We start from the raw sequence: 26,101 nt of genomic DNA on the forward strand, positions 1-26,101 counted from the left end.
CTTCCCTCAGCTGGGTGTGTCCTTTCTCTTGACCTCCTCCAGACACTGGGGTCAGCATGACTTAGAAGTTCCTTTAGGCCACAGACACTCTTGGACCAATTTGGGAGCATTTTATTTAGGGTTAAAAAAAATCTCCACATGAAAGTGAGATTAGACTATAATTTTCTTTTTTTGTGCTATCCTTCCTTGTTTTGGGTATAGTGTTGTGCTGGCCTAATAAAATGAGATGCTCTTTTTTAAAAAAATTTTTTTTAATGTTTATTTTTGAGAGAGAGAGAGAGAGAGAGAAAGAGAGAGAGAGAGAGAGAGAACAAGTGGGGAAGGGTCAGAGAGAGAAGGAGACATAGAATCTGAAGCAGGCCCCAGACCCTGAGCTGTCAGCACATAGCCTTAGGCAGGGCTAAACTCACAGAGTGAGAGATCATGAACTGAGTCGAAGTCAGATGCTTAACCAAATAAGCCACCCAGGCACCTCAAATGAGATGCTCTTTTATCAAATTTTTTAGTTCTCTCTCTTCTCTCTGATACTTGGTTGGAATTTTGCTCATAGATTTTAAGTCCTAATCCTCTCTCTTTATAATTTTTTTTTTTAAGTTTGTTCATTTATTTTGAGGGGGGAGGGGCAGAGAGAGAAAATCCCAAGTAGGCTCCATACTGTCAGTGCACAGCCCAACGTGGGGTTCAGTCTCACTAAGTGTAAGATCATGACCTGAGCCAAAATCAAGAGTCAGACACTTAACTGAATGAGCCACGCAGGCGCCCTTCTCTTTACGATTTTTTGAAGATAATGACTCCTGTTCAAATATAATCTATCAATGCTATATTCAGCTATTCTGAGCCTTTCCTTCTGAGTTCTAACCAGAGAACCTTTCAGAATGTACTTTAGGGAAATTACCTGGAAGATAAAATATTTGTCTGAACTTAAATCTCTCTCAACTTTGGATTTCTGCAATTAACCCAGGGACAAATAAGATCATGTGCCACATCACTGTACTTGTAAAACACAATACAATTTTCTTTAATGTTCATTGATTTATTTTGAGAGAGAGAGAGCGAGGATGGGCAGAGAGAGGGAGAGAGAGAATCCCAAGCAGGCTCTGTGCTGATAGCACAGAGCCCATCATAAGGCTCAATGCCATGAACTGTGAGATCACGACCTGAGCCGAAATCAAGGGCTAGATCCTTAACCGACTAAGCCACCCAGGCACCCCAACACAGTGCCATTTTCAAAGTCACACCAATGATATGATACTTGGTAATACGGGAAAACAGCTAGTAAAGAAATCAAATTAACCATTCCTTATGAAGTCAATATCAAGTTGCTGACTAACTCTAAGTCGAAATTCCAAGCCTGAATTTCCTGGGGGCAGGGAGGAGGGGTTTTATCTCTTGTCTATGCTTGACCTTTTATTCATAGAGTAAGAACATCAAGAATAAACTATAAAAAAAAATCTAGCATTTTGACAGCCTTCTTCTCTTCCTCCCATTTATAATTTTTAAAGATGTTTAAAATTCTTCCATATATTAAAGATCGGAGGGAATACAAGTAGAAATGTTATCTCAGAATGCATATGCTAGGGAGAGACAGCAACTGACGGTGCTAGGACCAGTTTCCCATTTCCCCCTACTTACAGAAGCATTCAATAAGAGTTGGAATTTGCTAAACAAGGACCCAGACTGAGAAGAAATATTTTCCAGGCAAAAACTATGCATTAGTACAGGCATGCGGATTAAAATCCCTTTAATTGTCCTTACTTTGTTCTAACTATCAGAAGGAAAAGAAGCCTCCTAAACTGAGCCATGACTTTACTGTAGAGATGCCTTCTCCATGTCTTTCCCTTCCATTCTAAACTCCTTAGTATCCTCTTAGCACTCTTTGGCAGATGGAAGGGAATTTTTCAAACTTATCTGTTTATCATTGTTTTTTGGTAATTCCTTAGATTCTTATTTTTTTCCCACCAGATGACCGTTATGCATTATTTTATCCACACCACTGAAAAGCATTTAACTACATATCTAAGGACCTATTTTGATCTAGGATACAAAGTTTAATAACATAAAATAAATGGTCTGCTTATACTGCACACACTGATCAGCAAAATGAACACAATCGAATTAGACAGGTGGACATCTGATTCTAGATATATCTTTGTTTAGGGAAAGAAAAGCCATATCTAAGTTAGAAAAAAACAACAACACAATACTGATAAGGAAAGTCGAAGACCGCTTCTGGCAACTTAGGAAGTGTCGTCGAGGAAGAAAAGGAACTGGACCCTGAGTTTTGAGAAGCGGTCTTCCCTGGCATCAGGGTGGGGGGGGAGGCAGAGACAGACAGTTTGCCACACTGGAAAGAACATCTGACTTTGGAGTCAGAAACGCTCTACCCCAAATGCTCGATGATGTCCTATGGGAAGGAAGACCCCATCTCTAAAACAACCCCAATAAGTAACCAGACAGATCATTCCCTGGTTCACATCGTCCTCCGGGTCGATGCTCTGTGCATATTTCTCACATCACTGTTCACAACACACACCCACACATAAATACCCCAGACATCTAGGTTCACTGTGAATATGTCATGTGCCACCCAAACTCTGCGTTTTTGTATAGGTTGTTGCTTCTCTTAGAAATTCCTTCAGTCTTCATGTATCTGTATGTCATCCTAAACCTGTCTTCTAATTTACATTCACAGTAGACACAATTGCTGATTATATTTGGGATAAATGAGAAGCTGTGACAATAAGTATATAAAGTAATTTTTCTGTCTTTTGGATTTCTGTCATTGGACTGGTGATGAAGAAATCACAATTGGGGAAATTCTATCATTTTTTGTTCAGCTGGAGGCTGGAAAAGCAGAGGATCATTCCTAATCTTGAAACTAAGCCTAGATGCTAATTTTGCCTTCTGTGGAATGGATGATTTATGTCATTCTTCTAAAGGAAAATAACTCAATACATTGAAATTGGCACAAAGCAAGTTCAGTAAGAATTATGATGAAAGATTTCATATGTTCAAAACCTGCCTCAGTTACAAAAATCAAGCTTTACCTCTTGAAATGATTCACCAAGACTCCAACAAGTTCTCCAATTCGACTCTCATGGGTTGGCTGTTTGCTGAAAAGGCAGACAATGAGGTCTTTGTTGTCTTTTGTATGGAACACTACAAGTTGGTCCTTTCCATTGGAGACACTCAGACCAGTCAACTGCAAAGACATAAAACATGGAAAACTATTAGGATGGTTTCTCAAAAGAATAAATTTAAAAATACATTTTGTAATTATATGCATAATATACATATTATATTATATATGTATAATTTTAAAAATAAACATATATATATATATGTATGTTTCAGTTTATTTATTTTGAGATAGAGAGTGTGTGTGCATGAACTGGGCAGGGGAAGAGAGAGAGAGAAGGAGAGAGAGAATCCCAAGCAGACTCTGCACTATCAGTGAAGAGTCTGATGTGGAGCTTGATCTCCTGAATCATGAGATCATGACCTGAGACGAAGTCAAGAGTCAGATACTCAACTGACTGAGCTACCCAGGCACCCCTAATAATGTATTTTTGATCAGTGACCCTGGTAGCTTCAGTCTTTTCCAAGTTTCATGGAACAAGCAAGATGGAAGGAAATAATAAAGATAAGATTAAAAATCAGTGAAACTGAAAACAGAAAAATAATAGAGAAAAATCAATGAAATAATGAGCTGGGTGTTTCAAAAGATCAAGAAAATTGCTAAGCCTCTAGTCTGAGGATAAAAGAGAGATAACCTAATTACCAATACAGAATGGAGGAGGGGATAGCACTATAGACCATACAGACATTAGAAGGATAACAAAGAAAAATATTTTCAACAACTCTGTGTACATAAATTTAATAACATGGATGAAACCAAGTAATTCCTTAGAAGCCACAAACTACCAAAACTCACCCAAAAGGCAATAGATAAGCTGAGTACTGCTTTATCTATTAAAAAATGAAATTTGTGGTTAAAAACCTTTCAAAAAAGAAAACTCTAGGCTCAGGTGACTTCACTGGTGAATCCTACCAAATGTTTAAAGAAGAAATAACACTGGGAACACTTTGTAACTCATCTTATAAGGCCAGCATTATCCTGATACCAAAAAAGGATAAAGGCAGTACAAGAAAACTGTAAACCAATATCCAAAACCCTTCATCAATATGGATGTAAGAATGACCAACAAAATATTAACAAAGAAATCCAACAACATATAGGAACAATAATATACTATGACCAAGTAGAGTTTATCTAAGAAATGCAAAGCTAGTTCAGAATTCATTAATTAGCCAATGTAATCCATTGCTGCCACAGAATAAATAAGCCATGTGATATTATTTGATGCAAAAAAAGTGATGAGGGATAGAAGCAGAAAAATATTCACCTTTAGCCCAGAAGGCTGACCTAAAGCCTGCATAGTTTCAATAAGGATTAAATATGTGCTGGTTGCTGCTTTCTTAAAGGGTCTCATGACTGCCTTTAAATCTCACCGACAGTTCACATCAAACTGAATGACAAGCACTAGAGAAATCTTGAGAAAGCAGTTTCACAGGCAGAAATATGAGCATTTATCTTTATTTTTTATTTTATTTTTTTAAGTTTATTTATTTATTTTGAGAGAGAGAGAGAGAGAGAGAGAGAGAGAGAGAGAGAGAGAGAGGTAAAGTGGGTGCCTGCACACAAGTGGTGAAGAGACAGATAAAGAGAGATGGAGAGAGAGAATCCCAAGCAGGGGCTCAACTTGGGGCGTCAACTCACAAACTGTGAGGTCATGACCTGAGCTGAAATCAAGAGTCAGATGCTTAACCCAATGAGCCATCCAGGCGTCCCTAGTTTTAAATATTTTTAAATATTTTATTTTTAAGTAATCTTTACACCCCACGTGGGGCTTGTGTTTACGACCTTGAGATCAGAGTCACATATTCCACAGACTGGGCCAGAGGGGCTCCCCTTGATCTACTAGTCCCTGCACGTCCCTTCCCCCTTGAGCACAAAGCATATAACCACCAGCTGCATAGAGCAAAAGTGCAGCTCTTTCTGCCCACAGAGCAGAGAGCTTTCCCCGTGCTACTTACATAAACTTACTAATTTGCACTGTAAAATGTCTGAAGAATTCTTTCTTGGCCATTGTGCTCCACGACCCACCAACATTTTTGGTGGCCTTGCAAGGGGATTATAGGGGGAATCTAAGAGCCTCAGTGCGACCTGCTAAAACCCTTTTATTCCCTCAGCCTCTACTTCTTGTTCTTTTCCAGAGATGTCCTGAATAGTACAACCCTTCGGAATTGTGTCTTGTCTGAGTGCTCAGGAGAGAACCTCTTGCCCGTGGCCCTACTAAGGGGAAGACAAACTTCTGCTGCCCGGCTGGACACCAGTACCTTGGCTGTAATGGCGTTGGGCTCAGAAATCAGTCTCTGTTTCATCTGCTCTTTTAATACTTGTATACTCGAGTATTTCAATACTCTTTTAATACTCATCACAGAACAGACATACATGTCCCTAGGATGGCCGCTGATCTCAAGACTCCCATGGAAGGTTTCCTCCTAAATAATCCAGTGTGATCCCTCAAATGAGCATAAAATCCAAGATACATCTGACCACATGTGATTCCTGAAAGTGACTGGTGGGAGCTATTATCCAGTTGAGGCACTCAACCAGCGGGGGACTGGATCACAGATAAAGCTCACAAGAAAGTTTCCTGGATTAGATAGGGGTTCTGTACTTTCGTTTCTTCACGTCTTTCATTTGTCTTGCCCATGGGCTGTTTGGCGTTCTCAGTCCTACTCTCAGACTGAAAGTACGTCTAGCTTAGATATATGTCACTTTATATGATACCAAATAGCTGCTCCTTGTTAACAAGGGCCAGGGCCTCTACCTCATCCATTAATAGTAGATCCAGAGTCTTACAAAGGGTATTGTTACTGGTTGCAAAATATATTGATACCCCCAAAATGGAAAGAGGCAGCTCCAATCTCTGTGGCATTTCAGTCCAATCACTGACACCCCTTCTCAGGTAGTACAATGGTGTCAGAGTGGTTGAAACTGAGGGATGCCTCCCACCACTCTGAATCCCAGGGACCTTCAGCAATATTCCTGGTGGGATGCCACTTAGAAGCTGAGGAGGATTTTGGTAATGGACTCCTAGTTAGTTAATGGACTCTCCTCCATTTGTAGGAATTAACTATAGGATCAGCTTCCTTGATCCCAAAGGATTTTCCTTTGGGCTGTTGTTACCTAACACAATGGAGTCAATCTGGACAATAGGATTTAAAGAAGAAGTGCCTCATCTTTTTCTGTAATAATGCTTGGCCTCAATGTTCTCTGAAGGATGATAAAAAAAATGACCCATTGATGGGTCTTTAAGGTTCAGTACTATTTATCAATTGGACCTTTTGGTAGGCATCAGGGAAAATGGACCAAAATCCCATATGGTCAGGCCTTTATGGCCCTCTACCAAAACCCTCATCTGTCCATACACCTTTAGGGGGCCCGAGGACACCCCTCTCCTCACCCTTTTCTTCTCAATCCACCATCAGCTGGCTGCCCAGGCCCGTCCTACTTAACCCACCACCCTCCCTGTGTTTTGTCATGTTTTCTATGTGCACCACTCCCTGCCCCCATCTCTCTGCCAAGATCCTGTATATGCCTCCTTCTTTTTCCTGAGTTATTCTCTCCTCTTTGCTTCTTTGTGTGTCAGAGCTGGAATATATCTTGAGAGTACTGGATGAATGCTGCCTGACTCTGGTTGTGTGGGGTTTTCTCCCTCATTCATTTCCTAGGTTAATGGCTATGATCATTGGAGCCAGTTGTCCTGTAAGTCTACCTCAGGATGGGGACCTTAAAGAATACTCCCAAGAAGCTTTCAAAATTCCTTTTGCTTCAGGGAGGTTCCCTGTCTTCTCCACCAGACATGGACTGCCTATTTTCACTTTTTGTGGATGGAAACAAAAGGCGTGCCTGTTCATCTGTCTGTGCTGATGAGCTTTAGGACTGAGAGAGTGCTTTTTCTCTTCCCTCTTGCTGGCAGCACCTCACCTCTTCTGCCTGCACCTCCCCCTGCTCCTCTTTCCCCACCATGTTGGGTGCCACTCGCATAATGGCTCCTGTACCATCCTTCATGCCCTCAGTGCCATTGGCTCCTGTTGCTCCTCTCCTTGCTATCAAAGAGTGGAGAGCACCTCTCTCTGGACTTAAACCACTCACTTCAGATTTCCCCACCAGTGCCCCAGGTAAAAACTGACAGTGGGGAACAAACGGATTGACATTTAGTGTGCCCAGGTGCAACATATTTGGCATTTAAGCTAATTTGAGTTTGTTAGTTTAATTAAAGGTAAACATGTCTTTAGAGTTATCAGCACTAAATATAAAACTTTTATTCTACCAAGGTTTACAAAAGGTCAAATAAACTCGTGTTATCGCTGTTGCAATTTGTCAGCAGAAAGATGACTTAAAATGATGGTTAATTTTGTCTCAAAGTTTTCACGAGTAATTGTTAAGAACAAGTAGGCTGAATAAATAAAAGATTAATGGGTAAAACTTTTATTTATTTATTTATTTATTTTTAAACTTTAAAAATGTTTGTGTATTTTTGAGACAGAGGGACAGAGTGAGTGGGGTGGGGACCCCAGAGACACAGAATCCAAAGCAGGCTCCAAGCTCTGAGCCGTTAGCACAGAGCCTGATGTGGGAACTGAACTCACAAACCACGAGATCATGACTTGAGCCGAAGTTGGACCCTTAACCCACTGAGCCATCCAGGCACCCCATAGGTAAAACTTTTAAATAGCTTTCAAAATTTTTGGTAACATGAAACTGTGAAGTTTTTTTTTTTTTTAATATTTATTTATTTTGAGAGAGAGCTCACGTACTCATGCAAGCAGGGTGAGAGGCAGAGAGAGAGAGAGAGAGAGAGAGAGAGAGAGAGAGAATCCCAAGCAGGCTTTGCACTGTCAGCTCAGAGCCCGACACAGGACTTGATCCCATGACTGTGAGATCATGACCTGAGCTGAAATCAAGAGTTGGAAGTTTAACCAACCGAGCCACCCAGGCGCTCCTGACACTTGGAAGTTTTGCTAAGTTAAACAATAAATTGGATTGAATTTATTGGATATCTAAGTCTTTTCCAAATAAATGCTAAAGCATGTTTACTAAATGTAGGTTTGGGCTTTTGGCTTCTTACCACAGAGAAACTGAGGATGTTGGGTCTATGGTAAACTTGCTTTATGCTTGGTTGAAAGGTTGTACTATGGAAAAACATGTTTTTAGAAATTAAGAAATATGTTCATGAAGTTCAGATCTAAAGAATTTTGGTGTAACAGACCATTCACAAGTGATTACTACTTAATTTTCTTTGGAGATTAATGTTTCTAAGAGTTAAAATTCTGCTAAATATAATTAAGACTGAAGGACGGGTGCCTGGGTGGCTCAGTCAGGTAAGCATCCGACTTCGGCTCAGGTCATGATCTCACAGTTTGTGGGTTTAAGCTCTGCATCAGGCTCTGTGCTGACAGCTCAGAGCCTGGAGCCTGCTTTGGATTCGTGTCTCCCCCTGTCTCTGCCTCTCCCCTGCTCATGCTCTGTCTCTTAAAATAAATAAATGTTAAAAAATTTTTAAAAAAGACTGATAGACATAAGGAAAGCAACTCTGTACGTAGGAGTGGAGGATTATGAGAAAGAACACCTTTTGTTGAGGGAAAAAGAAATTCTGTCCTAAAATGAGATTGGTTGTTTGGGGAGAAAATGTTTACAACAAAATCTGAATGAAAAAGAAAGTTGTAGAAGGATTGTGAAGGGAATTTTTTGGAAAAGAATTTTATGTATGGTCAAGATTGAGGTTGAAATGAATGGATTTTAAAAGTACATTGGCATAAAATTGAAATTCTGCTTTTCTCTGTGTTAAAAAGACAAAGTTTTCTTGGATTGTTGTCTGCTTTTGATAAGAAAATGTAAATGAAGTTTTGTTTCTTTTTCTTTATCTGCCCAGAAAACCAAAGCTTCTGTGTTTTGTCGTTATCAGGTCTTTGATTACTTAAGAAAGTTAAAACTTCTCAAGTTTTGCTAACAACTCTAGCTTCCTGTAGAATCTCTTACTGCCAGCGCAGTTAAATGTAAATATTAAATTTAGAATGATCTGTAATCCTATTTAGGCATATACTTAAAAATATATAAAAAATATAATTTCATATATTGTAGAAAATATATGAAATTCATGAAGTTTTAGTATGTTCTAGTATAAGGTCAAAATTAAATAATTTTAATTATTAAAATGCTATGTGTCACAGGAATAACTAAATTTCCTTGTCAGCTACATTATAATGAACTCTCTTATCAGATCTTTAACCATTCTATTTTTGAGTCTCTTGTGGTTTACAGTTATTGTTCCGATGCTCTTGCAGAATGAGTTTTGTCTTCAAGGAGATTCAGGAAACTGACTTTTGACAAATACAGGTTTTTGATATCTTTAAAATCATAAGACTAAAATGGTTAAGCATATCCAGAACTAATGGAAGAAGCTGCATCTGAACAACTAGAATTAGGAGAACGGGACTAAATAGACTGAGGAAGATGATTATGGTTTTTGTGACTCTTATTTGACACACTGCTGGTTTCCTAATGTTTGCTCTTCTAGATTTAAAGAAACCTTCTCTGAAGAAATCCATGACTTATAGAAATGTGATAAAGTTTTCTTTCGTGAACAAATTGAAACACTTAAATCTTTTCTTTATTGGAATCCTCCAGAATTCAGAAACTCCCAGTGGGTATTCTTTCTTTCTTGGCAATTAGTTATTTGCAGAAGTTCAATAAGAATTTGTTCTCCTTGTAGTCCTTCAAAAAGTTAAAAATAGAACTAACCTCCCATCCAGCAATCACACCAATAGGTATTTACCCAAAGGATACTAAATACTAATTCAATGGGATACATACACCCTGATGTTTACAGCAGCGTTATCTACAATAGCCAAATTATGGAAAGAGCCCAACTGTCCAACTACTGATGAATGGATAAAGAGGATGTAGTATATATGTACAATGGAATATTACTCAGCCATAAAAAGAATGAAATCTTGCCATTTGCAATGACATGGATGGAGCTAGACGGCATAATGCTAAATGAAATAAGCCAGTCAGAGAAAGACAAATACCACATGATTTCACTCATATGTGGAGTCTAAGAAACAAAACAAATGAGCAAAGGAAAAAAAAAAAGGGAGAGAGGCAAAGCAAGAAACAGACTCTTAACTACAGAGAACAAACTGATGGTTACCAGAGGGGAGGTGGGTGGAGAGATGGGTGAAATGGGTGAAGGGGATCAAGGAGCGTACTTGTGATGGAACACCAGGTGGCGTATGGAACTGCTGAATCACTGTATTGGACACCTGAAACTAACATTACACTACATGTTAACCAACTGGAATTTAAAGAAAACTTAAAAAGAATCTATTCTCCTTGTAAAGGACACCATTGGAAACACTGGTTATATTACTAAGGCTTTGACTGGAATGTCCTATGTAAGAGAGACATGCATAGACTCAGATATGACCAGACAGCTCTAAGGAATTAAGGTTGACTTTATGGAGTCAATAAAGCCCCTTGAAAATGTTGGCCTGAGGGGCGCCTGGGTGGCTCAGTCTGTTAAGTGTCTGACTTTGGCTCAGGTCATGATCTCACAGTTCGTGAGTTCAAGCCCCATGTCGGGCTCTGTACTGACAGCTCAGAGCCTGGAGCCTGCTTCTCATTCTGTGTCTCTCTCTCTCTCTCTCTGCCCATCCCCCTACTTGCACTTTGTTTCTCTGTCTCTCTCTCAAAAATAAATGAACATTAAAAAAAAAAAATAGAGGGGCGCCTGGGTGGCTCAGTTGGTTAAGCGTCCGACTTCGGCTCAGGTCACGATCTCGCGGTATGTGAGTTCGAGCCCCGCATCGGGCTCTGTGCTGACTGCTCAGAGCCTGGAGCCCGTTTCAGATTCTGTGTCTCCCTCTCTCTCTGACCCTCCCCCATTCATGCTCTGTCTCTCTCTGTCTCAAAAATAAATAAATGTTAAAAAAAAATTAAAAAAAAAAATAGAAAATGTTGGCCTGATACCTTGCTTACAGAGTTCCCAGCAGCCTTACCAGGTGAGTAAAGAATGTCACTTCCTGGCAGGTGCAGGAAACCTCAGGATATTTTAGGGACCTCAAGAAGAGGAATGCACCCAAATCTATAGGTATTGTAGGCAAGTCTGATGACAACAATTTGGCTCGGCTCTACCCTTGAGCAGCTATTAAAAGTTCAATCTAGAGGGGCACCTGGGTGGTTCCGTTGGTTAAGCTTCTGACTCTAGATTTTGGCTTAGGTCATGATCTCACAGTTGTGAGACGGAGCCTCGAATTGTTGGGACTCCTCATGTGGAGCCTGGTTACGATTCTTTCTTTCTCTCTCTCTCTCCCTCTCCCTCCGCCCCTCACCCACTCACATGGTTGCGTATGTGCTCTCCTTCTCAAAAAAGTTCGATCTACAGATTCCTTATAAAAAGTTTCCACAAAGCAGATTTTAAAGGATCTATATGATCAATCACTATTCTTGCTGAGCTTATGTAAATAATTAGGCTAAGTTTGTTAAAACTGGACTTGTTTTACAAATGAATCAGTCTTGATTTGGCTATCTCTGGAAATAAGGGTGAACTGAGAAAAATTATGTTTCTCAATAATGCATCCTTATGGATGTTAGGTTCTAGTTTTAATTAGCTGTCTTTAAATGCTTGTTGTTTGCCTAAGCTAGACAACTTGGGGTAAACTTCAGAGATACTGCCATAATAGCTCATATATAGACAGTCTTCCTGTTTGTTACCCTGTGGGGATAATAAAAGGGACCCCATGGACATATGATTATTTAAATAGCTGGACAATGGAATGGATACCCCAACAACTGGGTAACTCAGCTTTTACCCTGATCAATTCTATGTGTCTGGGATAACACAATTGCTCCTTAAAACCAGATTATACCCCACTCCATGGAGTTAACTATGGACTTATAGAAATAATGGCTGGCTGAGCCCTGGGTTAGCCTGGACGTGGGAGAATGACAACGAACTGAACGACGTGCCCTCATATTCCTGTGAACCAGTGGAAGATCTCAAAATACTCTTTAAACAATGAGATAAGAAAAAAAAATGGAGGTCTTTTTTCTTGTACTTGCCATCTACACACCATACCTAAATGGAACTCTTTCCTACAAGGGGCACAACACTACGCTGAGCTCCAAAACCAATCTTCGGGCTGGGCTTGTGGCTCACTGTCCACATCAAGCACTTAAGGTCTCTCTTGCTGAGACTCTCCATTACAAGGCATTATTTACATCCACACATAGCTGAAATGATACTACATCCTAATACCAGCACATGTAGGGATGCTTTTATCATTAAAAAGAATGTTTCTTGCTGACCTATGGTAAATGTTACATGGGACTCTCCAGGCCAAAAGAGGCCTTTCTCTTATCCTCAAACTATCAAAATTTTAACTGAATATGCCAATCTGTAGATAGTCTGACGATAACAAATTCCTTGACTATTATTTTAGATGATACCCAGGAAGGATTATCTCAAATACGGGATGGATATATGTGGCTTACTACCACAATAGGACAACTAAGCCAAAAGGCCCGTCCCTTATGCTAAGAAGAGAAAAACTGTACCCTTGATTCATAGCCCAATAGTACCGGCTAAATGGAATGGTTACCCCCATAAGCCTGTGACCATACCATTATTTTATAGGCAACTGACTGGTTTGCTATTGACTAGACAAGGTGATCAGGCATCAGATGGCTAGCACCTAATGGAACACAATGGTTACATGGGCCAAATTTTTGGCCATGGCTTCCAGCAGGCTGGATTGGAAGATGTACTATAGGTTATGCCTAGACTCATAGCCGTAGCACTAAGACTATCACAAGTCCAGTGAATCTTCCATAGCTAAAACAACGATGGACAAGGTCTGCATTCCATTAGTATGATGATATGATGATCTGACATCTATTTTTCTTCCATCAGTAGGTCTAGAAGATGTTTTATGGCACATAGAGGCCCTTGATCAATATGCAATTAAGATCTTAAAATGACTCTCAAAATAGCATTACATTATTAAACACCAAAATGACCCGAGTGCATAAAGCAGTTCTACAAAATATAATGGCTATAGATGTCTTACCAGCAACACAAGGAAGAGTGTGTGCCATTATTAAGGCAGAAAGCTGTGACTCCATTCTGGATTATGACAAAAATATAACAGGACTACTTACTGATATGAATAATCAAATTGATGCTCTTAAAGACCCTACATTGCCACTTAATGATTGGTTACATTTGTGGTCCGGAGGTGGACTATGGTCCACACTAAAGTGTCTTCTCATTGCTTTTCTTTCTTTTTTTTTTTTAACTTTATTTATTTGTTTTTTTGAAAGCAAGAGAAAGAGAGCACGAACATGGGAGGGAAAGAGAGAGAGGGAGAGACAGAGAATCCCATGCACTGACAGTGCAGAGCCCAATGTGGGGCTCAAACTCACAAACCATGAGATCATGACCTGAGCTGAAATCAAGAATCGGAGGCTTAGCCGAGGAGCCACCCAGGTGCCCCTGTTCTTATTTTCATTATAATAATAATGCTAATGTGTTGTCCCTTTGGCTTTGTTCTTTTCTATTGTTGAGATACATGCAAGCAGGTGCCAATTCCTTCACTCAAAAGATCCTTACTACTCAAAACAAATTCACCCAGATGTCTTCTCTGTACTCTACAGCAATGGCCTTCTATTATAGTTACTTGTAGGGACAGAGAGTGACCAATTTCAGTCCATAGGTAGAGATATCTCTATGATCCCTGACAGCTTGAAGAATTTACAGAAGATGAGCCCCTCGCCCTTCAACAACCTTAAGAGATTTAAGGACCAAAAACTGGTCAGGGGGTAAATGATGAGGGATAGAAGCAGAAAAATGTTCACTTTTAGCCCAGAAGGCTGACCCGTATACAGCCTGCATAGTTTTGATAAGGATCAAATATGTGCTGGTTGCTACATTCTTAAAGGGTCTCATGACTTCCTGTACATCTCACTGATAGCTAATATCAAACTGAACGATAAGCACCAGAGCAATCTTGTGAATGTAGTTTTTTTTTTTAATTAAAAAAAATTTTTTAGTGAATGTAGTTTTACGAGTGGAAATTAGAAGAAGCATTTATGATCTACTACTCTCTGCACATCCCCTCCCCCTTGAGCACTAGGCATACAGCCACCAGCTGCATAGAGCAAAAGTGCAGCTTTTTCTGCCCATGGGTCCTGTCCCCATGCTACTTAAATAAATTTCCTAAGATGTACCTTACAATGTCTCAAGAATTCTTTCTTGGCCGTTGTGCTCCACGACCCCACAACAAAAGCACCTGACAATATTCAACATCCATTCATGATAAAAACCCCTCAAGAAACCAGGATTAGAAAAGAACTCAACCCGATAAATCACATCTATATAAATGCCACGGCTAACAACACACTTAGTGGTGAGAGAGATCTTTCTGCAGAGATCAGAAGCAAGGTAAGGATTTCCATAGTTACTGCTGTCGTGCAACATCATATGAGAAGCCCTAGCCAGCGCAATAAGGTAGGCTTAAAGAAATTTAAAAGGCATATAGGTCGAAAGGGAAGAAACGAGAGTCTTTATATTATTTGATTACATGATTGTCTGCATAAAAAAACCCCCAAGGAATCTACAAAATAGCTCCTAGAACTGGTAAGTAGGTTTAGCAAGGTCACCAAGTCTTGTTGGTCACAAGGCCAACATGCAAAGATATTTCTCTATACTAGTAATGAACAACTGGAAATACAATTTAAAAAAAATTTTTTTTAACGTTTATTTATTTTTGAGACAGAGAGAGACAGAGCATGAATGGGGGAGGGGCAGAGAGAGAGGGAGACACAGAATGGGAAGCAGGCTCCAGGTTCTGAGCTGTCAGCCCAGAGCCCGACGCAGGGCTCGAACTCATGGACCGCGAGATCGTGACCTGAGTTGAAGTCGGATGCTTAGCCGACTGAGCCACCCAGGGGCCCCTGGAAATACAATTTTTAAAAATAAATTTTTTTTAAAATGTTAACTTATTTTTAAGAGAGAGAGAGCGAGAGAGGGAGAGAGGGAGGGAGAGAGAGAGACAGAGAGAGAATCCCAAGCAGGCTCTGAGCTGTCAGTACAGATCCTGACATGGAGCTTGACCTCACCAACCACGAGATCATGATCTGAGCCGATATCAAAGAGTTGGAGCTCAATCGACTGAGCCACCAAAGTGCCCCAAAAATTAAAAAAAATTTTAAGTATAGTTGGCATATAATTTTGGAAACAGAAGTTTATAAACAAAACCATCCACAGCAACTCCAAAAACAAAAATACTTTTTTTTTTTTCCAAAACCAAAAATACTTATATGTAAATCTAAAAGACATGTGTAGGACCTATATGCTGAAAAGTACAGAATCAAATCAAATTGTTGATGAAAGTAAATAAACAGAAATAACAAATTCATAGATTGGAAAATACAATATTGTTAAGATGCCAATTTTCCCCAAGTTAATCTATAGATTTAATGCAATCCTAACCAAAATCCCAGCATAACATTTTGTAGATATCAATAAGCTGATTTTAAACTGTGTATGGAGGGGCACCTGAGTGGCTCAGTCAATTGAGTGTCCAACTCTTGATTTTGGCTCAGGTCATGATCTTGTGGTTCAAGAGACTGAGTCCTGTGTCAGGCTCTGTGCTGACAGCGCAGAGCCTGCTTGGGATTCGCTCTCTCCCTCTACCCACCCCGCTTTGAAATAAATAAATAAACATTAAAAAAAAAAAGTGTGTGTGGAAAGGCAAAGGAACTAGAATACCCGAAACAATTTGAGAAAGAAGAACAAAGTTGAAAGGCTCACAGTAGTTCATTTCCTTACTGTAAAGCTAAAGTAATGAAGATAAGGTAATTGTCAAAGGGATAAAAACAGATCAGTGGACCAGAATGAAGAGTCAGAAATAGGTACAAACACGGCCAATTGATTTTTCACAAAGCTACAAAGGCAATTCAATGGAGAAAGGATATAACTTAGACATTTGGATAACTTGGACCATTTCAACATTCACAAGTCAAAAGAAATAAACATCACTTTAAATCTCAGGCCTTCTGTAAAATGAATTCAAAATGGATCATCGATGTAAATGTAAAATGTAAAACCATAAAACTTTTAGAAGAAAACAGGAGAAAATCTCCGTGGCCTTGGATTGGGGAAATATTTCTTAGAAATATCACCAAAAGTGTAATTCATAAAAGAAAAAAAAATGTTAAACTGAATTTAACCAAACTGAAAACTTTTCTTTGAGGAAGACGCTGGTAGGAAGATGAGTATACAAAGAACTCTTAAAACTCAACAATAAGAAAGCAAACAACTCAATTTAAAAATAAGCAAAGGGGACCATGGGGTGGCTCAGTTGGGTAAGCATCTGACTCTTGATTTCGACTCAGGTCCAAGATTGAGCTGTCAGTATGCAGCCTGCTTGGGACAGTCCCTCTCCCTCTGCCCCTCCCCAGCTCATGCACACATGGTTTCTCTCTCTCTCTCTCAACAAATAAACATTAAGAAAAAAGTTAAAAGTGGGCAAAATATTTGAAGTCACTTCACCAAAGAAGACATACAGGTGGCAAATAAGTACATGAAAAGATGCTAAACATCACTAGCTATTAGGGAAATGCAAATTAAAACCATGAGATACCACGACAAACCTATCGGAATGGCCAAAATAAAACAAAAGCAACAAGAACAAAGTGACAAGCTGGTGGAGATGCAGAAGAGTTGGAATTCTCATACACTGCTGGTGGGAATGTGAATTGATACAATCACTGGGAAAACAGTTTGGCCGTTACTAAAAGAGTTAAATGTAGAATTACCATGTGGGGCACTTGGGTGGCTCAGTCAGGTGGCCATCTGACTTCGGCTCAGGTCACGATCTCATGGTTCGTGAGTCTGAGCCCTGCGTTAGGCTCTGTGCTGACGGCATGGAGCCTGGAGCCTGCCTCAGATTCTGTGTCTCCCTCTCTTGCTGCCCCTCCCCCGCTCATGCTCTGTCTCTCTCTCTGTCTCAAAAATAAATAAAACATTAGAATTACCATGTGATCCAGCAATTTCACTCCTAGGCATATATCCCAGAGAAATAAAAACGTATGTTCACTCAAAAACTTAGACGGGAATGTTTATAGCAACTCTATTCACAATGGCCGCAAACTGGAAACGAATAGAATATCCATGGATAAATCAACTATGAACATCTCTACAATGTAATGCTATTCAGCAATAAGAGGAATAAACTAATGAAACAAATTATTGATATGCAACAACATGGATACATTTCAAAGGCATTATGTTGAGTGCAAGCAGTCAGCCTCAATAGGTTACATACTGTAGGATTCTGTCTATGTGATACTCTCTAGAAGACAGAACTATAGGGATGGACAACAGATTGGTGGCTGTCAGAGTTTAGGGTCAGGGGTAGTCTGACCTAAGGGACTTGTCTGGGGATGATGGACGACTGCGTATCCTGCCTGGGGTGGTGGCTACACGAATCTATACATGTGCGAAGACCCGTAGACTGTACACAACCACCAGCAAAAGCCAATTTTGTTACATGCGAATATAAAAATACAGCTCCTTGCTTATTTTGATCCCCGGATAGTCTACTTTGGTCAGTAAAACAGAAGCCTCAGAGATTTCTCACTCTGTGGTTTGTTCTTTCACTGCAGAAAATACCAAAGTGCCACCTCCTGGCCGCCACAGGTGCTGTCAGTCTGGCAATCAACACCGACAGGGCACCCGCTGGGGGCAATGCAGAGCGCCAGGCTCCCTGGCGGGGATGGAAATACCAGAGATGCTGAAGGCATAAGCCTGCTGTAGGGGGATTCACAATCCAGTTGGACCAATGGAAGAGACAAACAAACAACTGGAAAACATTTTAGCAGTTCGTATATTTGGAAGGCCACTTAGTTTCATGTCCGTATTTTACGGATAGGGAAACTGAGGCTCACAGAGGTTAGCGGGGTCTGTAGACCTTGGAACTGGAACTCAGGTCTGCAGACTAAGCCAGCACCATGCCCTTTATCGTAAGCTTTTTCAAATGTCACGTACAAATGAACAGAAGCTGCATAAGTAAGTATTCCTAAACGTCAAGTGAATACATGTTCATAGGAGGTGAGTTCTCGGGTTGATTTTAAAGAATGCCTGGGTCAGTGCTTGAAGGAAGAAGGAAAAGTATTTAAGGCATTGGAAATCACTTCACAAACCTATGTGGATCATGGACTTTCTGAGGCCACTGGTAAGAGAACATATCAATCTTTCTGCCACGTAGATGTATCCCGTCCAGATGATTCTATACAATTAAATTAAACATACCATTGTCATTTCTAAAAACATTTTATGTCTGTGATGCTTCCCTCTCATTTGATTTCATATGCAAAATTCGAAACTAAATTTATGTAGCACTTCGCAGGAGAGCTTAATTAGAGCCTAATAAAATGAGGATTTTAACAGCAGCGACTCTGCCAACATACCCCAGGAGCCTTGGCTGCAGAGCTTCAGGGAGAAGAGGTTCAGTGGCACATGCTGGAACCATCCAGATGGAAGGCCCCTTCCAGGTGCTGCCTGGGCCAGGGGGAAGGAGCCCAGGACTGTTTTCTCAGCTCCCTTCCCCTCCAGGGACAGGCTTCTGCTCCTGCCTGTCCAGCCCGTCTGGCGACATGCTGCTTCTGGTCCTAGGAAACCCTCATGTGTAGGCTCAGACCTGTGGGCCAGAGTCCCAGACAAAGAGAGGGAAGAGAGCACCCAATTTCTTCTGCTACACAAATAATGAAAGATTAAGCCCCTGGTGGGGCCCGGGCAGGACACACAGCACCCAGAACGTCTCCTGGTGTTGTGGGAGACAGGACGGTAAGTGGGGAAAAGCAGCACGGAAAGGGAAGACTTGGGTGCTAATCCCACTTCGGCCCTGTGATTATTCGATCACATGACGGACTGAGTCACTGGATTTCTTGGAGCATCTGTCTCCTCTTCTACAAAATGAGGATCATACTAGACGCCTCATCTACCTTATAAGTCTGTGGTAAGGATCAAATAGCAGCAACTCAGAGATATACGAAGATGAACAAGCAAAATCCCCTCCGCCTTCAAGGGTTTTTACACCCTAATCTAAAAGGAGATATGCCAGCAATGCCTGCACTGAGGTACATCAGTTAGGGAAGGGGTCACTCTCTCAGCCACACACATAAATCAGCTTCTCTGAACAGAAGTGCAACTCCTTATCCAGGCTTCACTCAGTTACCTTCTTCTCTCTCATCATTGGTGGGATCTCTGTGCTATTATAAATCGAAACCTCCCTCTTTTTGATATTTAAGATTTCGAACAGGGCAGATACAGTCTCTGACTGTAAACCATCTCAGTCCTCCCAGGCCCTCCTCAGCAAGGACGAGCAAACAGCGGACACAGCTAGACAAGTGAAAAGCTCTGGCAGTTCAGAAGGAGGAGGCTTAGTCTGGGGAATGAGAGCAGGTGTTCTTCTTTGCCATGGAGTAAGTGCAAGAAAGCAGAGCGAACTAGAACAAAATCCCTAATTAGTACTTGCACTTATAAGTACAAAACAGACCAATATTAGAAACAGAAATCATTCTGAAAGATAACCATGATAAATTAAAAACACAGTGGTTCAAAACATCACATTGCACACCTTAAATATATGTACAATTTTTATTTGTCAATTATACCTCAATAAAGATAGGAAAAAAACCAAAATGAAAGCAGTAAATAACAAACAGATACTGCAGAAAATCAAGTAATAGAAGAAAATTTCTCAATGTCACAAAGATTTTCAGTCTTTAGATAGAAAAGAGTCACAGATACCAGCCCAATTTAATTAAGAGAGAATCATATGGAAATGTAGCCCAGAGGAAGTTTTACATTTCTGAAACACAGGGGAAAACATCTTCAAGTATCTGGGAACAAAAAATAAGTTTTCTGCACAGGAAAATAAACTTTACATACTTTTTAAAAAGTGTGTCTCTTTTGTCTGAAAATGTAGGAAGACATGGAAGAGGAAAAATATTAATATTGTCATCACTCACAGGAAGAAATAACTAAATCCATTTCAAGTTTTTAAATTATTTTAGTTTAAAAAAATTTTTATACCAGACTTCAAGCTGTATTACGAAGCTATGATCATCAAGACAGTATGGTACTAGAACAAAAACAGACACTCAGATCAATGGAACAGAACAGAGAACCCAGAAATGGACCCACAAACGTATGGCCAACTAATCTTTGACAAAGCAGGAAAGAATATCCAATGGAATAAAGACAGTCTCCATTGAACTAATGGAGTTAGTTAGAAAGAATATCCAATGGAATAAAGTAGTGCTGGGAAAACTGGACAGCGACATGCAGAAGAATGAACCTGGACCACTTTCTTACACCACACACAAAGAAACTCAAAATGGAAGAAAGGCCTAAATGTAAGACAGGAAGCCAACAAAATCCTTGAGGAGAAAGCAGGCAAAAACCTCTTTGACCTTGGCTGCAACAATTTCTTACTCAACATGTCTCAGGAGGTGAGGGAAACAAAAGCAAAAATGAACTATTGGGACTTCATCAAAATAAAAAGCTTCTGCACAGCGAAGGAAACAATCAGCAAAACTAAACGGCAACCGACAGAATGGGAGAAGATATTCGCAAACAACATATCAGATAAAGGGTTAGTATCTAAAATCTGTAAAGAACTTATCAAACTCAACACCCCAAAAACAAATAATCCAGTGAAGAAATGGGCAAAAGACATGAATAGACACTTCTCGAAAGAAGACATCCAGATGGCCAACCGACACATGAAAAAATGCTCAACATCACTCATCATCAGGAAAATACAAATCAAAACCATAATGAGATACCATCTCACACCAGTCAGAATGGCTAATATTAACAACTCAGGCAACAACAGATGTTGGCGAGGATGTGGAGAAAGAGGATCTCTTTTGCACTGCTGGTGGGAATGCAAACTGGTGCAGCAACTCTGGAAAACAGGATGGAGGTTCTCAAAAAATTAAAAATAGAACTATCCTACGACTCAGCAAGTGCACTACTAGGTATTTATCCAAGGGATACAGGTGTGCTGTTTTGAAGGGACACATGCACCCCAATATTTATAGAAGCAATATCAACAACAGCCAAAGTATGGAAAGAGCCCAAATGTCCATCGATGGATGAATGGATAAAGAAGATGTGGTATATATATACAATGGAGTATTACTCAGCAATCAAAAAGAATGAAATCTTGCCATTTGCAACTATGTGGATGGAACTGGAGGGTATTATGCTCAGTGAAATTAGTCAGTCAGAGAAAGACAAAAATCATATGACTTCACTCATATGAGGACTTTAAGATACAAAACAAATGAACATAAGGGAAGGGAAGCAAAAATAATATACAAACAGGGAGGGGGACAAAACATGAGTCTCTTAAATATGGAGAACAAACAGTGGGTTACAGGAAGCGGTGTGGGAGGGGGGATGGGCTAAATGGGGAAGGGGCATTAAGGAATCTACTCCTGAAATCACTGTTGCACTATATGCTAACTTGGATATAAATTTAGAAAAATAATAAAAAAAATATTCAATATGAAAAAAAATTTTATATAGAGGGGTACCTGGGTGGCTCAGTTGGTTAAGCATCTGACTTTGGCTCAGGTCATGATCTCACAGTTTGCGTGGTGGGTTCGAGCCCCACGTTGGGCTCTGTGCTGACAGCTCAGAGCCTGGAGCCTGCTTTGGATTCCGGGTCTCCCTCTCTGTCCCTCCCCTGCTTGTGTTCCTGCTCTCTCAAAAATAAATAACATATATAAAAAAAAAAAAGCAAGCCATGTGGCACCTGGGTGGCTCAGTTGGTTGAGTGGACAACTTAGGCTCAGGTCATAATCTTGTGGTTTGTGGGTTCAAGCCCCGTGTCGGGCTCTGTGCTGACAGCTCAGAGCCTGGAACCTGCTTCAAATTCTGTGTCTCCCTCTCTCTGTCCCTCCCTAACTCACACTCTCTCTCTCTCAAAAATAAATAAACTTAAAAAAATTAAAAAAAAAACTAAGCTATTTACCAGCACAATGTATTAAAAAATTTTTTTTGATGTTTTTAGAGACAGAGAGAGAGGGAGAGCGCGCATGAGTACGTGTGCATACATGAGTAAGTGGGGGAGGGGCAAGAGAGGGAGAGAGAATCCCCCACCCCCCCCAGCAAGCTACATGCTCAGCGCAGAGCCCGCTGTGGGCTCGATCTCACACCGTGAGATCATGACCTGAGCTGAAATTAAGAATTGGAGACTCAACGGACTGAGCCACCCAGGTGCCCCAGAAAGTAAATCCATTTTATTCTTGGTATTGATGAAGAGATCAGTTTAAACTTTTAACAGTAATCATTATTAGAGTTAAAATGAATGTATAACTCTTGAATCATTAGTAAAAAGAGGATAAATAAAACTTGACCAACATAGCAACTAAAAAAAAAAAAAAAAAGAAAGAAAAAGAAAAAGGAAATAGCATATAAGCATTAAAATAGAAAGCACTGGGGCACCTGGGTGGCTCAGTCGGTTAAGCATCCAACTTTAGCTCAGGTCATGATCTTGCAGTTCCTGAATTCAGGCCCCAGGCTCCACATCGACTCTGCTGTTAGCACAGAGCCCCCTTCGGATACTCTGTCCCCATCTATCTTTGCCCCTTCCCCACTCACGCACTCATTCTTGCTCTCTCTCCCTCTTAAAAAAAAAAAAAAAATTTAAAAACAGAAAGCATTTAAATCATACAATTAAATTTAAGAAAAGAAAATCTTGTCAGTTTCTATTAAAAATGTGAATAGGTTACAACTCCTTTACTGGGTAAAACCAAAACTAAACCAAAAGTTAACTGTTTGTTTGTTTGTTCATTTTTCCTTTCAATATACATATACTTTTAATTGTATTTTTTATTTTTTAAAATTTACATCCAAATTAGTTAGCATATAGTGAAACAATGACTTCAGGAGTAGATTCCTTAATGCCCCTTACCCGTTTAGCCCATCCCCCCTCCTACAACCCCCTGTTTATTTATTTTTTAATGTTTATTTATTTTTAAGAGAGAGAGAGAGAGACAGAGTGTGAGCGGGGGAGGGGCAGAGACAGAGGGAGACACAGAATCCAAAGCAGGCTCCAGGCTCTGAGCTGTCAGCACAGAACCTGATGCAGGGCTCGAACTCAGGGACCGTGAAATCATGACCTGAGCCAAAGTAGAATGCTTAAAAAACGACTGAGCCACCCAGGCACCCCAACTATGCTGTTTATAAAACATCTAAAACAAAGACATGGAAAGATAAAAAATGAAAGGATGGCAAAGACATATCAGAAAGAAAGCAGGGATGGGAATAGTAGTAACAAAGCAAAATCCAGGGCTGTTTTTTTGTTTGTTTTATATTAACAAGAAGTGTAACTTAAAAAATGAAACCCACCAGTCTTCATGCATTGAATAAAAAGTACTGAAACATATAAACCAAAACTGTTCTAATACAAGAAGAATGGACTGAATTGTGATTTTAGTGGGTGGCTGAGTCTTTGGCAGTTCAAGCAAACAAAAAGTAAATGAGGGTGGAGGGAGGCTGAATAATCAATAGATTCGATTAGCAATTAAATGGAACTTCTAGACACATTTAATATGGTCCCTGAAACGTTTATGCATATTTATTATGTATTTATTTCGTATTTACTTATACATATTTAATAGGTATTATGCAATGAAGTAACGCCTCCTCCCCCATTACAGAAAGTAGGGTAAGTGGTTGGTCGCATTCTATAATCACGGTGCAATAAAGCTAGGAATCAACGAAAAGGTTAATAACAACAAAGTAACTTCATTAGTGAGAATGAAAAGGAAACAAGCCCTGGACTACAGAGATTAGAGTTGCAATTACAGATAATAAATTAACGAGAAAGAGATTTTACACATCAAAATTCACAGATGCAGCTAAAGCTATGTTCAAAAGAAAACAGGTTGTCTTAGATACTTTTATTATTAAATAAGGAAGTAAATATCAAAAATCCAGAGTAAGTAAATAAGGAAGTAAATATCAAAAATCCAAAGACTAAAAGAAATCTATCAAAATAAAAATTAGTTAAGAGAAAAGCAAGAGTGGATGAATGAGAAAAACAACTTCTATAAATCCAAGAGGTCTTTGCAAAGACCAATAAAGGAACCAAACCCTTGGCAGAGTCTAATTAAGAAAGCACAAGGCAAAACCACAAATACCTAACATTACAAATGAGAACGAGAGTTAAGAAAAGGTGTGTTGACTTTAGAAATTATAAGAGAGTAACATTTGTAATTTTATATTAAAGGAAATGAACGAAGGGGCGCCTGGGTGGCTCATTCGGTTGAGCGTCCGACTTCGGCTCAGGTCACGATCTCGCGGTCTGTGAGTTCGAGCCCCACGTCGGGCTCTCGGCTGATGGCTCAGAGCCTGGAGCCTGCTTCCGATTCTGTGTCTCCCTCTCTCTCTGCCCCTCCCCTGTTCATGCTCTGTCTCTCTGTCTCAAAAATAAATAAATGTTAAAAAAAAATTTAAAAGAAATGAATTTGTGAAACGAATGAATTTTAGGGAAAATACAAATTACTGAAATTGACTCAAAGAAAAAAAAATCAAAATAGATTCTTAACTGTGAAAACATTCTTTTTTTTTTTTTTAATTTTTTTTTTAACATTTATTTATTTTTGAGACAGAGAGAGACAGAGCATGAACGGGGGAGGGGCAGAGAGAGAGGGAGACACAGAATCGGAAGCAGGCTCCAGGCTCTGAGCCATCAGCCCAGAACCCGACGCGGGGCTCGAACTCACGGACCGCGAGATCGTGACCTGAGCCGAAGTTGGACACTCAACCGACTGAGCCACCCAGGCGCCCCAAACATTCTTTTTTTTAATTTTAGAGAGTGAGAGAGAGAGAGCGCACAAATCTTAAGCAGGCTCCATGCTTAGCACAGAGCTTACTTGAGAGCCTACAGAGAGTTGTCTCTCTCTGCCCTCCCACCCCCCAAAATAAATAAATAAACAAAAAAAAAAAATAAAGGAAATCACTCTCCTAAATGTTACTGGGTACAGATGATTATTAGGGGCAAACTTTCCAGGCCTAGGTAATTCCTATGCTACTGAAAATGCTTTAGAACCTAAGAGAAAGGCAGAAACCATCCTGGCTCATTTAATTCTAGTAGCAAAATTTGAGGAAGATCTCTTACACACACATACATGCACACATGCACGCATGCACACACACCACTCTGACAAGGACAAATAAAAAATCCAAAATAATTAAGAAACTGAATTCAGCAGGCTAATACCCATGACCAGGAGGGCATATTCCACAAATGTAAGGATGATTCAGTAATAAGAAATGCATCAGTATCACTCAGCTTATCAACAGGTCACATTTATGTAGTGTCTTTGTGCTTGTCCAACTAGAATTATTTCCTTGCAGTCAGGATTGACAGCTTTCACTTTTTCTAGGCAAGTATAAAGTCTGGTATTTGTATCATTTTTATTTTACTATACTCCATGGTATTTCTCTCCATAGTAGGCTGGTAAATACTCAAATGTATTTATACTTCTATCATCACTATAACGTTTGGTTTAATTTTTTCCTGACCACCTAGTAATCTTTGAAAAAAGTTTTAATATACATTTTGAGAGAAAGAGAGAGAGAAAGCACGCATAAGTGGGCGAGGGGCAGAGAGAGAGGGAGAGAGAATCCCAAGCAGGCTCTACCCTGCCAGCACAGAGCCTGATGTATTCTCACAAACTGTGAGATAGTGACCTGAACCAAAATCAAGAGTCGGATGCTTAATCGACTGAACCACCCAGGTGTCCCCACCCACTGTGGAATGGATAAAGGACAGAACAGTAAGAACAAGCATCACGACTGAGCATAGAGAATTGTTGCCTGGATATTTTAATACAATTTTTATTTTTAAAAAATTTTTAATGTTTATTTTTGAGAGAGAG

At 39.9% G+C, this 26,101-nt stretch overlaps 1 protein-coding gene across 1 annotated transcript in view; it reads right to left on the bottom strand.

Annotated features, from left to right (window-relative positions):
• MYO1D (myosin ID) overlaps window positions 1-26,101 on the bottom strand; it is a 357,670-nt gene that overhangs the window by 81,907 nt on the left and 249,662 nt on the right. Inside the window, exon 21 of the mRNA XM_042916054.1 lies at window positions 3,048-3,202. Coding sequence (XP_042771988.1) covers window positions 3,048-3,202 — 155 coding nt within the window. The remainder of the gene's footprint in view (window positions 1-3,047; window positions 3,203-26,101) is intronic.

Source organism: Panthera leo, chromosome E1, assembly GCF_018350215.1.
Source record: "Panthera leo isolate Ple1 chromosome E1, P.leo_Ple1_pat1.1, whole genome shotgun sequence".
Classification (NCBI taxonomy): Eukaryota; Metazoa; Chordata; class Mammalia; order Carnivora; family Felidae; genus Panthera; species Panthera leo.